The 12,644-nt window shown below is 41.4% G+C and overlaps 2 protein-coding genes across 2 annotated transcripts in view; one reads left to right on the top strand and one right to left on the bottom strand.

Annotated features, from left to right (window-relative positions):
• ARMC10 (armadillo repeat containing 10) overlaps nt 1-8,925 on the bottom strand; it is a 30,905-nt gene extending 21,980 nt beyond the window's left edge. Inside the window, exon 1 of the mRNA NM_001244923.1 lies at nt 8,732-8,925. Within this exon, the coding sequence (NP_001231852.1) occupies nt 8,732-8,870 (139 nt within the window). The 5' untranslated portion in view covers nt 8,871-8,925. The remainder of the gene's footprint in view (nt 1-8,731) is intronic.
• The window catches only part of FBXL13 (F-box and leucine rich repeat protein 13), a 202,393-nt gene continuing 199,048 nt past the window's right edge, over nt 9,300-12,644 (top strand). The window contains exon 1 of the mRNA XM_013979811.2: nt 9,300-9,431. Within this exon, the coding sequence (XP_013835265.2) occupies nt 9,357-9,431 (75 nt within the window). The 5' untranslated portion in view covers nt 9,300-9,356. The remainder of the gene's footprint in view (nt 9,432-12,644) is intronic.

Here is a 12,644-nt window from a genome sequence, read left to right as displayed (position 1 = left end):
TTGGTTCTTTGAAAAAATAAAATTGATAAACCTTTAGCGAGACTCATCAAGGAAAAAAAAGGGAGGGGGCTCAAATGAATAAAATTAGAAATGAAAAAGGAGAAGTTAAAATTGACATCATGGAAATACAAAGAATTAGAAGAAGTTAATACAAGCAATGATATGCCAATAAAATGGACAACCTAGAAGAAATGGACAAATTCTTAGAAAGGTACAACCTTCCAAGACTGAACCAGGAAGAAACAGAAAATATGAACAGGTGTTCCCACTGTGGCACAGTGGGTTAAGAGTCTAACTGCTGCAGCTCAGGCTGTTGCAAAGGCACAGGTTTGCTCCCTCGCTTGGTGCAGTGGGATAAAGGATCTATCATGGCCGCAGCTGTGGCTCAGATTTGATTCCTGGCTCAGGAACTTCCGTGTGCTGCAGCTGTGGCCATAAAATAAAAGTTTTTTTGTTTTTTTTTTTTAGGGCTGCAGTATATGGAAGTTCCCAGGCTAGGTGTTGAATGGGAGCTGCAGCCTCCATCCTATGGCACAGTCACAGCCAGGATCTGAGCCATGTCTGTGAACTACACCACAGCTCACAGCAATGCCAGATCCCTAACCCACTGAGAGAGGCCAGGGACCAAACCTGCATCCTCATGGATGCTAGTCAGATTCATTTCTGCTGTGCTACAATGGGGACCATAGAAGTTTTAAAAATTAAAAACAACAACAACAGCAACAAACAGCTCAATCACAAGTACTGAAACTGTAATTTAAAAACGTCCAAAAAACAAAAAACAAAAAACTTCCAAAGTCCAGAACCAGACAGCTTCACAGACGATTTCTATTGAGCACTGAGAGAGGGTTAACACAATCCTACTGAAATTCTTCCAAAATATTGCAGAGGAAGAAACATTCCTAAGAAGTCTATGAGGCCACCATCACACTGATACCAAAACCAGACAAAGAGAGCATACAAAAAAGAAAATTACAAGCCAATATCATTGAAGAACAGAGACACAAAAATCCTAAACAAAACACTAGCAAACCAAATCCAACAATACATTAAAAGGATCATATACCATGATCTAGTGGGATTTAGTACAAGGATTCTACAATATCCACAAATCAATCAGTGTGATATACCACATTAGCAAATTGAAGAATAATAATCATATGATCATCTCAAAGATGCTGTAAAAGTTTTTAACAAAATGCAACACCCATTTATGATAAAAACCCTCTAGAAAGTGGGCAAAGAGGGAAGCTACCTCAAGATAATAAAGACCATAATGACAAACCTACAGCTAACTAACTTCATTCTCAAGTGGTGAAAAGATGAAAGGATTTCCACCAACATCAGGAACAAGACAAGGATATCCACTCTTACCACCATTATTCACCACAGTTTCAGAAATCCTAGACATGGCGATCAGAGAGGAAAAAGAAATAAAATGAATCCGAATGGGAAAAGAAGTAAAATTGTCATTGTTTGCAGGCAATGAGACACCACACATAGAAGATGCCAAGGGTGCCATCAGAAAACTACCAGAGCTCATCAATGAATTCAGTAAAGTTATAGAATACAAAATTAATACATAGAAATCTCTTGCATTCCCATACACTAACAATGAAAGATCAGAAAGAGAAATTAAGGAAACAATTCTATTTCCATCTCATCAAAAAGAATAAAATATCTAGGAATAAATCTACCTAAGGAGGCAAAAGACATGTACTCTGAAAACTATAAGATACTGATGAAAGAAACTGAACATGACACAAACAGATGGAAAGATATATCACGTTTTTGGATTGGAAGACCTAATTTTGTCAAAATGGCTATACTACGCAAGGCAATTGACAGATTCCATGCAATCCCTATCAAAGTACCAATGCCATTTTTTACAAATTAGAAAAAAGAAATTTGAAATTTATATGGAAACACAAAAGACCCCAAATAGCCAAAGCAATTCTGAGAAAGAAAAACAGAGCTGGAGGAATCAGTCTCTCTGACTTCAGACTATACCACAAAGCTAGAGTCATGAAAACAGTATGGTACTAGCATAAAAACAGAAACACAAGTCAGTCGAACAGGATAGAAAGCCAAAAGAGAAACCCACACATCTATGGTCAATTACTCTACAACAAAAGAGGCAAGAATATACAGAGGAGAAAAGATAGTCACTTCAATAAATGGTTCTGGGAAAACTGGACAATTACATAAAAAAAATGAAATTAGAACATTCTCTAATACCATATACAAAAATAAAGTCAAAATGGATTATAGACTTAAACATAAGGTCGGATACTATAAAACTCTTAGAGGAAAACATAGGCAGAATGCTCTTTGGCATAAATCCCAGCAATAACTTTTAGGATCTACCTCCTAGAATAATGAAAATAAAAGCAAAAATAAATAAATGGGACCTACATAAAAGCTTCTGCACAGCAAAGGAAACCATAAACAAAATGAAAAGACAATCCACAGCATGTGAGAAAATATTTGCAAACAAAGCAACTGACAAGGGATTAATCTCCAAAATATACAAACAAATCATACAGCTCTATATCAAAAAAACAACCAATCAAAAAGCAGATAAAAAGATGCTCAACATCACTGATTATTAGAGAAATGCAAATCATAACTATGATGTAACCTCGCACCAGTGAGAATGGCCATCATCAAAAAGTCTACAGATAATAAATGCTGGAGAGGGTGTGGAGAAGAGGGAACCCTCCTACATACTAAGCGAAGTCAAAAAGAGAAAGACAAATGTCATATAACATCACTTATATGTGGGATCATTTTTTTTTTTTTTTTTGCCTTTTCTAGGGCTGCTTCCGTGGCATATGGAGGTTCCCAGGCCAGGGGTCCAATCGGAGCTGCAGCCACTGGCCTACCTCAGAGCCACAGCAACGCAGGATCAGAGCCGCGCCTGCCACCTACAGCACAGCTCACGGCAACGCCAGATCCCTAACCCACTGAGCAAGGCCAGGGATCGAACCCGCAACCTCATGGTTCCTAGTAGGATTTGTTAACCATTGTGCCACGACAGGAACTCTTGGAATCATTTTTTAAAAATTATACAAAAGAACTTATTTACGAAACAGAAAGAGGTGGACAGATTTCAAAATCATACTTAAGGTTACCAAAGGAGAAATGTGAGCAGGAGGGGATACATTAAGAGTTTGGGATTAGCACATACACACTACTATATATAAAAAGATAACTAAAAGGGACCTACTCTATTGCACAGGGAAATCTACTCAATATTGTGTAGTAACTCATATGGCTAAAGAATCTAAAAGAGAACGGATATATGAGGAGTTCTGTGGCATAGCAGGTTAAGCATCACTGCGGCAGCTTAAGATTGCTGCTGTGGCGTGCATGGATTTATTCCCTAGCCTGGGAATTTCCACGTGTTCTAATCATGGCCGGAAAAAAAAAAAAAAAAGAACGGACATATGTATAACTGATTCACTTTGCTATACATCTAAAACTAATACTGTAAGTCAACTATATGCCAATAAAATGTATTTATTTATTTATAAGGCTGCATTTGGGGCATACGGAAGCTCCCAGGCTAGGGGTCAAATCAGAGCTACAGCTGGTGGCCTACATCACAGCCATAGCCAGCCACGCTGGATCCAAGATGCATCTGCAACCTATGCCACAGCTTGTGGCAATGCTGGATCCTTAACCTAAAGAACAAGGCTGGAGATCAAACCTGCATCCTCACAGACACTATGTCGGGTTCTTAACCTACTGAGTCACAACAAGAACTCCCCAATAAAAATTTTAAAATAAAAAAATAAAATGTGTGTGTGGGGAGCAACAACGTAGAGTTTTAGAATACATACATTCAAATATAAATTATCAATTTATAATAGAGTGTAATAACTACTACAGGAAATCATCAAATCATAAAAGAAGAGAGCAAGAGGAATGGAGAAAAGAATTAAACAGTCAAAAAAAAAAAATTTCAAAATGGCCATAAGTCTATACCTATCAATAATTACTTTTAATGTAAATAAATGGATTCAGCAAAGTCGCAGGATACAAAATCAATATTAAAAAATAAGTTGTACAAAAATAAATTATGAGGAAAAGAAATTAAGAAAACAATCCCATTTATAATTTCATCCAAATGAATATGATATCCAGGAATAAATTTAACCAAGGAAGTGACAGTCCTGTCACTGGTAACAATAAGACAGTGGTAAAAGAAACTGAATAAGATACAAATAAACAGACATTTGTGCTCACTGAATGGACAAGTTAATATTGTTAAAATGTCCATAGTACCCAAAGCAATCTACAAATTCAGTGCAATCACTATCAAAATTCCAATGCTAAATTTCACAGAAATAAAACAATCCTAAATCTGTATGAAAGTATGAAAGACCCCAAGGAGCCAAAGTAATGTTGAGAATAAAACTGAAGGCATCATGCTTCCTGATTTCAAACCATACTGCCAAGTTATAGTAATCAAAACACATGGTACTGGCACAAAGACAGTTACATAGATCAATGGAACAGAACAGAGAGTCCAGAAATAAACCCACACAAATATGTTCAATTAATTTATGACAATGGACCCAGGAATATACAATGGGGAAAGAAGAGTCTCTTCAATAAATAGTGTTGGGAAAACTGAACAACCACATGTAAAAGAATCAAACTGGACCACTGTCTTTTATCATATAAAAAAATCAACTCATAATAGATTGAAGTTTTGAATATAAGACCTGAAACCTTTAAACTCCTTAAAAAAATCAATGGTAAGCTTCTTGACATAGGTCTTGACATGACCTTTTGGACTGACCAAAAGCAAGAGAAGCAAAATAAACAAGATAAACTGCATCAAATTAAAAATCTGTAGAGCAAAAGAAGCTATCGACAAAATGTAAGACAACCTACGAAATAGTAGAAAATATCTGCAAATCATATATCTGATAAATAGTTACTAGCCAAAATATATAAAGAACTCAAGCAACTCAACAGAAAAAAAACGAAAAGAAACAATCTGACTGTAAAATGGGCAGAGGCTGTGAATGGACCTTTTTCCAAAGAAGACATGCAGACGGCCAACAAGACTCCCCCTGGTGGCCTAGTGGTAAGGATTCAATGCTCCCTCTCTCCAACAAGTACATGAAAGGATGCTGAACATCACTATCTTTAGGGAAACGCAAACCAAAACCACAATTAGCTGTCACTTTACACTTTTTAGAATGGCTGTCCTCAAAAAGAGAAGAGATAATATGTGTTAATGAGGATGTAGAGAAAAGGAAACCCTCATGCACTCTTGATGGGAATGTAAATTTCCAAGCACTATAGAAAACAATATGGAGGGTCCTCAAAAAATTAAAAGAACTACCACATGATCTAGTAATTCTGGGTATTTATTCAAAGAAAATGAAATCACTATCTTGAAAAGATTTTTACACCCCCATATTCACTGCAACATTATTTACAACGGCCAAGACATGGAAAAAATTTAAGAGTCAATCAATGGATGAATGTATAAATAAAAATGTAATACACACATAGACATACAATGGAATGCTATTCAGCCATAAAAAAGGAAATACTGCCATTTGCAACAACATGGATGGACCCTGAGGGCATTATGGCCAGCGAAATAGGTCAGACAATGAGAGACAAATACAGAATGATCTCACTTTTATGTGGAATCTAAAAAATCTGAACTCAGAGAAACAGAGAGTGTCATGGTGGTGGCCAGGTGTTGGAGGATGAAGGAAATGGAAAGATTTTGCTCAAAGAGTATAAACTTCCAGTTATACGGGAAATAAGTACTGGGAGTGTAATATACAGCTTGGTGACTATAGTTAACAATACTGTATTGTATACCTGAAAGTTGCCAGAGAGTAATTTTTTTTTTTTTTTTTTAAGGGCCGCAGGTGTGGCATATGGAAGTTCCCCAGGCTAGAGGTCAAATCGGAGCTACAGCTGCTGGCCTATACCACAGTTCACGGCAACACCAGATCCTTAACCCACTGAGCAAGACCAGGGATGAAATTTGCATCCTCATGGATACTAGTCAGGCTTATTTCTGACAAGCCACAATGGGAACTCTGAGAGTCAATCTTAAAATTTCTCATCACAAGAAAATTTTTAACTATATGTTATACCATCTGTGATGATGGATGTCAACTCAACTTATTATGGTGATCATTTTGCAACATATACAAATGTCACATCATTATGCTGTACACCTAAAATTAATACAAAAAAAAAGATCACCCTCTGAATGGCAAGGATGATGCTGACAAGATGGATATTTCTCAAGTCCTCTTCCAAGAAAATGTGTAACTTCAGGAAGAAGGGACTGTGAGCAAGTCAAGCTGCTTGACCAAGGTAATGTGATTTTGGGAAGCTGTAAAATCATTTAAAAGTAAGACTTTGGAGTTCCCGTCGTGGCGCAGTGGTTAACGAATCCGACTAGGAACCATGAGGTTGCGGGTTCGGTCCCTGCCCTTGCTCAGTGGGTTAACGATCCGGCGTTGCCGTGAGCTGTGGTGTAGGTTGCAGATGCGGCTCGGATCCCGCGTTGCTGTGGCTCTGGCGTAGGCCGGTGGCTACAGCTCCAATTCAACCCCTAGCCTGGGAACCTCCATATGCCGCGGGAGCGGCCCAAGAAATAGCAACAATAACAACAACAACAACAACAACAACAACAACAACAAAAAAAAAGTAAGACTTTGTTAGTGATCATCATCTTAAGTGAGCATAAGTGAGCAGGTAGCTGAGTTCAGGTCACCTGACTAATTACTTATACAGAGGTATCTCTGAAACAAAGAAATTAGGCTTTGAAGTAAGGGCAAGTACAAATCTTTTTTATTTATTTATTTATTTTTATTTTTAGGGCTGCACTCACAGCATATGGAGTTTCCCAGGCTAGGGTTTGAATCAAATCTATAGCTGCTGGCCTACACCACAGACACAGCAACGCAGGACCTGAGCTGCATCTGTGACCTATACCACAGCTCACAGCAATGCCAGATCCTTAACCCACTGAGTGAGGCCAGGGATCGAATTCGCATCCTCATGATTCCTAGTCAGATTTGTTTCTGCTGCGCCACAACAGGAACTTCCAAATCTTTTAAAAAATGGACTTTTTTCTCCATGTGCCAAAAGGGAAATAAACCTTTCCCCGACTTTCTTTTCTTAGTGCGCTTCCCTGAGCAAACTTGTATATCCTTTGTCTGTCCCTTTGATATAAATGTACATCTTTTTAAAAGCTAAGTAAGGATGCAACTAGAGATTATCATACTAAGGGAAGTCAGTCAGAAAGAGAAAGACAAACACCATATATCACATCTGTAATCTAAAATATGGCATTTACAGGAAGAAACAGACTCACAGGCATAGAAAACAGACTGGTGCTAATAAAGTGGGAGTGGGGAGGGAGTGGGAGGGTCTGGGAGTTTGGGGTTCATAGATGCAAACCATTACATTTAGAATGGATAAGCAATGAGGTCCTGCTGTACAGCACAGAAAACTACATCCAGTCTATTGGGATAGCCATGACAGAGGATAGTACAAGAAAGGGAATGTATTATATGTATGACTGGGTCACTTAGCTATACAGCAGAAACTGGCACAACGATGTAAATCAACTGAATACTGAAATAAAAAATAGATTTTAAAAAGTCTGCAGAATTTCATCTATCATTCCAGGCCCTGCAACACTGTGCAGAGTTAGAGGAATCTCTCTGGTAACACCATAAGGTCCCTCCCCCACCATGTCCTCTGCCTTTTGTCTGTGGGAAAACTTTAGCCAAAGAATAAATTTAATCGGAGAAGTGAGAAAATGCAGGAGCCAAGGAAGAGAGTTGAATGAGACCAAATAATAACAGTTTAGTCATTAAGCAAAGTCAAGGACCTTTAGTTCCTCCTCAAGGGCTATAGATAATATTCTGAGCCATATCCTATGAACTATCTTGTAGATATCAAAACCCCCACCAGGTAGAAGAAGTCAACTGCACCGTGATCCGCCTATGGCCGTGATATATGCTGCCACCATTTAGAGAACTAGCCTCAAAGAAATGGGAACAAACCCACCCTGGAACTGAAGACTTAACTGTACTTAAAACAATCAAGATGACACTGGTCAGACCAGGGGTGACCAATTTCAAGAAGACTGTCACAGCTGACTTTGCTGTTTCTGCATGTAGCCCCTCCCTCCGCCTATATAAAGCTTATGCCCACTGACTGTCAGCGGGGCATTCATCCTTTGGACAGAAGTGCCCCCCTCCCATTTCTGGCATCAGAAATAAAGGAAACTTTCCTTTCCACCAACCTTGCCTTTTTATTAGCTTTAGAGCAGCAAGAGGTCAGACCCACACTGGGTAACAACTGAGAGAGAGCAAGCTTCAACGTGAGAGGCAATCAACATGCTTTTGCAAAACTTAATCTGTCCGCTGTGACGCCAGACTCAGGCAAGAGAGTTTGGGCAATTTTTCAACCGGGGTTTTGAACAAAGAAATGGAGGCAGGGAAGCAGCTATGAACCCTACCCCAAACAGGCTGAAGATTCCCCTTCAGCACCTGTTGGGGCTTCCCAACTTCACCCTTCTTACCAGCCTCCCTCCTTCCCTCCCTAGGTGGGCTCCTTATTTTACCCCCTGCACTGAAAAGCCATGAGCGCCTGCGGCGGCTTCAACCCCACCCTGGGAAAGCCCTGTGCCCAGCTGGCCCACCTATTAGGCACCCCAAGGCCTTACCTGCGGACCGCGAGGGGCGCAGTCCAACCCGACGGGCACCTCGCCGCTGGCCCCGCGTCAGCCTGTAAATGCAATAGCAGGCACCGGCCGCAAGGACCAGGCCCGCCGCCACCCAGCCCACGTCCCGGGCGCCGCCCATGCTCTCGCTGGGGCTGCGCGCAGCGCTGGGCCTGGCGGGCAGGGTCTGAAGCCAGCGAGACCCTTCGCCGCCCGAGCTCAAGCAGCCGCGAGAGAAAGGAAATGAGGGTCTGGGCTCCGCCTCCCGGAAGCCGCCCAGTTAAAATATAAAACCGCCCACTCGGGCCTGGATGCGTCCAGGCGGCTTCCTAGAGGCTGGGCGGGGCGAGGGTGAAGCGCTGCTAGCGCTCCAGGCCCCAAAAGGACCCAGGGGGCCTCCACAGCCGCCCAGAGGCGGGCTGGCGCCAGGCCGAGGCCCGCCCCTTTTCCGGCGGCCAGCGGCCGCAGGCTATTGGGGGCCTGGGACCAGTCGGTGCCTAGCCCCTCCCCTCCCCGCCGCGCAGTTGCCAGGGCAACGCCGGGACGCGCTAGCCCCCAGCTCAGGCGAGGCTTCGGAGCCGGGTTTGAAGAGCGGGTGAGCAGCGCAGTTTCAGCAGTGCCTCTGGTCATGGCCTCGTTGCGAGTTGCCAGCCCCAGACTGAGGAACTACTTCAAGGAGAACTACATTCCTCAGGTCTGCGAGGTACTGGAGCCACGTGGCAGCGGACTTAGAAGGAGGAATTGCAAGAGATTTCCCAGACGAGGGCCTAGGGTTTGGCGGGGAGAGGGAATGGAGGTTAGGAGGAATGAAAAGGGAAAGGATGAAGTCAGCTTTTGACAGGTTGGCGGTCTGGGCTGAATATACACATCAGAGAGTTGACGACAGAGGGGTAATGGTGGCTGAAAGGGAAGAAGGGGTGACATCTCCCAGGGAGAAAGAGAAAAGGAACTCAGGACAGAAAACCCCAAACTCCAGCATTTAAGGTTTGGACAAGGAAGAGCCTGAGTACTAAAGGATTGAGAATGAAGTGCCCTAGAGACATAGGAGGAAGAGTAGGAGAGTGTGCCCTTATGGTGAGAGTCACCTAAGATAAGGACCACCTTATCTTAATGTCACCTATCCTTCAGATAAGGATCTGAAAAGATGTGGTGGATTTGGCTCAAGATGAGTTTGGGTATTCATTGGAAGGATGAAGGTAGAAAATACACTGAGGTTGGCTGAGGGATGGAAGCTGAGACCTTTAGATGGAAGTCATTCCTTTGTGAAAAGTACCCCACAACCAGGAGGAAGGACTTGTTTCCCTCCCCACCAAAACAGGAGAGAAGAAAGACAGGGGTGGATAAGTTTTGTAGGTTTGGAGACAGGAAGCCAAGAAAGTTCTCTTCTGGTGATTTCTATTTTTTCTACACATAATGGGTGAAATATTTGCCAAGAATATGTACGTTTGGGTGGGGATGGAAGGTGCAGAAGGGATTTTGAGTAGTTATGTGGAGAAGGAGGGAGAGCTGGAAGTCTAGGGAAGGAAAGAGAAGGAGAGCCAGGTAGTGTTGAGAGCCCAGCTTGGGGTAGTAACCCTCCTATTCAGGTAGGAGAACACTTTGGTACAGTCTTCTCTTTTTTGGATGCTAATGTTAATAAATGCTTTGATCAAGCATTTCCACTTCTCAGGGTTTGCTTTAGGGATATACTTGCACATGTAACCAGAAGGATGTACAAGTATATTCATTATGATATTGTTGCGTAGTGAAAATGGTAAAAACCTAAGTGTGAATAGTGGAATGGGATATTGTGTAGAATAAAGTATACTGTATCTTTTGAGAAGAAAGGCTCTCCATGACATCCTAATTTTTTAAAAAATGGAAAAAATATGCAAGTTGCTTAAAAAAGTATCTACTACAATCTAGCTACCTGTTTTCATATTTGTATGTATATGTGTATATATGTATTTTTATATGTATATGTTTGTGCATATATGTCTATATTTAAGAAAATAATACACTTATAGAACATATGGCAAACTATTAACAGCAAATGTTTTGGGGAATGACTTTAGGGGAGAACTCTAATCGTTTATTCCATATACATCTGTATTGTTTTAGATTATTTATTTATTTATTTATTTTTGTCTTTTTGCCTTTTCTAGGGCCACATCCATGGCACATGGAGGTTCCCAGGCTAGGGGTCTAATCAGAGCTGTTGCTTCCAGCCTACACCACAGCCACAGCAACTTGGGATCTGAGCTGTGTCTGCGACCTACACCACAGCTCACAGCAACACCGGATCCTTAACCCACTGAGCAAGGCCAGGGATCGAACCGCAACCTCATGGTTCTTAGTCGGATTCGTTAACCACTGAGCCACAATGGGAACTCCTGTTTTAGGTTTTTTAGAAGGTTTTTTTTGGCCACGGCTGAGATGTGTGGAAATTCCCAGGCCAAGAAATAACCTGAGTCACAGTGGCAGCTTGAGCTGCTGCAGTGACAACTCTGGATCCTTAACTTGCTGCACTACAAGGCAACTCCTATTTTAGTGTTTTTAGCTTGAGTTTCATTCATGTTTTACCTCTATACAATTATATTTGAAAATGTGTAGAAAACATGGTATACGCCTTCCCAGTCGTATGATTTTCTGAAACATACATAGGTAGACAAATAAGAGCTGACTTCATTCAGGATAGGAGTTTGGCAGACCTATATTATGGAAGGGCAATGGTGAGGAAGTTAAGCTTTTGAGAGGGCCTGAAGTGGTGGAGCAAGGACTCTAAGGACTGGGTGGGAAATGAGAACAAGACATAATAATGATATGTGGGTACAAAGTGGAAGTTTTTAAGAAGTGAATGAAGAGAGGTAGAGAGAGTAATTGAGTGAAGGAGGTGGACAAGTAGGAAATGGGGCTCAGAAAGTAGAATGTTTGTACTTCTTGGTATCTTATAAGACCTCATTTCTTTCTTTCTTTTTTTTTTTTTTTTTTTTTTTTTGTCTTTTGTCTTTTGTCTTTTGTCTTTCTTTAAGGCTGAACCTGTGGCATGCAGTTCCCAGGCTAGGCGTCTAATCAGCGCTACAGCTGCTGGCCTACACCACAGTCATAGCAACACTGGATCCAAGCCACATCTGCAAACTACACCACAGCTCATGGCAATGCTGGATCCTTAACCCACTGAGCGGGGCCAGGGATCAAACCCACAACCTCATGGTTCCTAGTCAGATTCATTTCTGCTGTGCCACGATGGGAACCCCTCATTTCTTGATCTAATACATTAGCACAAGACTTCATAGTGCAAAATTCCAAACTTATAAAAATAATATGGATTTTAGTTTCCAAGGGGAGACTAAAGAATCTGAAAAATCTGTGAATGACCAATATGCCTTCTTGGAAACCATTTTCATACTGTCAAATCTATGCAAGCAGGCCTAGAGGGATAAAACGATTCTCATACCCAGAACTGGGGAGTTAGAGCCTTCTGGAAAGACCTAATAAGTCATCCCTCATTATCCTTGGGGTTGGTTCCAGGACCGCCCCCCATGGATACTAAAATCCATGCATGCTCAAGACCCTTATAGAAAATGACATAGTATTTGCATACAACCCACATACATCCTACTGTATAAATCACCTCTGTATAAATCTTTAAATAAATCACCTCTAGATTACCTATAATACCCAATCCAATATAAACACTATGTAAATAGTTACCTGTGCATAGCAAATTCAAATTTTGCTTTTTGAAACAATGGAATTCCCCTGCCCCTCAATATTTTGGATCCACAGCTGTATGTATCCATGAAAGCAGAACTCACAGATACAGAAAGCCAAATGTATTTAAGGTGCAGGATAAAGCCACTCTGAGTGATGGTTTGGTCCAAGTGGGCTATGGAGCAGGTAGCACCAGTGGACTAGAGTTGAGAGTCAGGGGACA

This window comes from Sus scrofa, chromosome 9 (genome assembly GCF_000003025.6).
Source record: "Sus scrofa isolate TJ Tabasco breed Duroc chromosome 9, Sscrofa11.1, whole genome shotgun sequence".
NCBI classification, from domain to species: Eukaryota; Metazoa; Chordata; class Mammalia; order Artiodactyla; family Suidae; genus Sus; species Sus scrofa.
The sequence above is the reverse complement of the archived record's forward strand: the minus strand, read 5'-3'. Positions and strand labels throughout refer to the sequence as shown.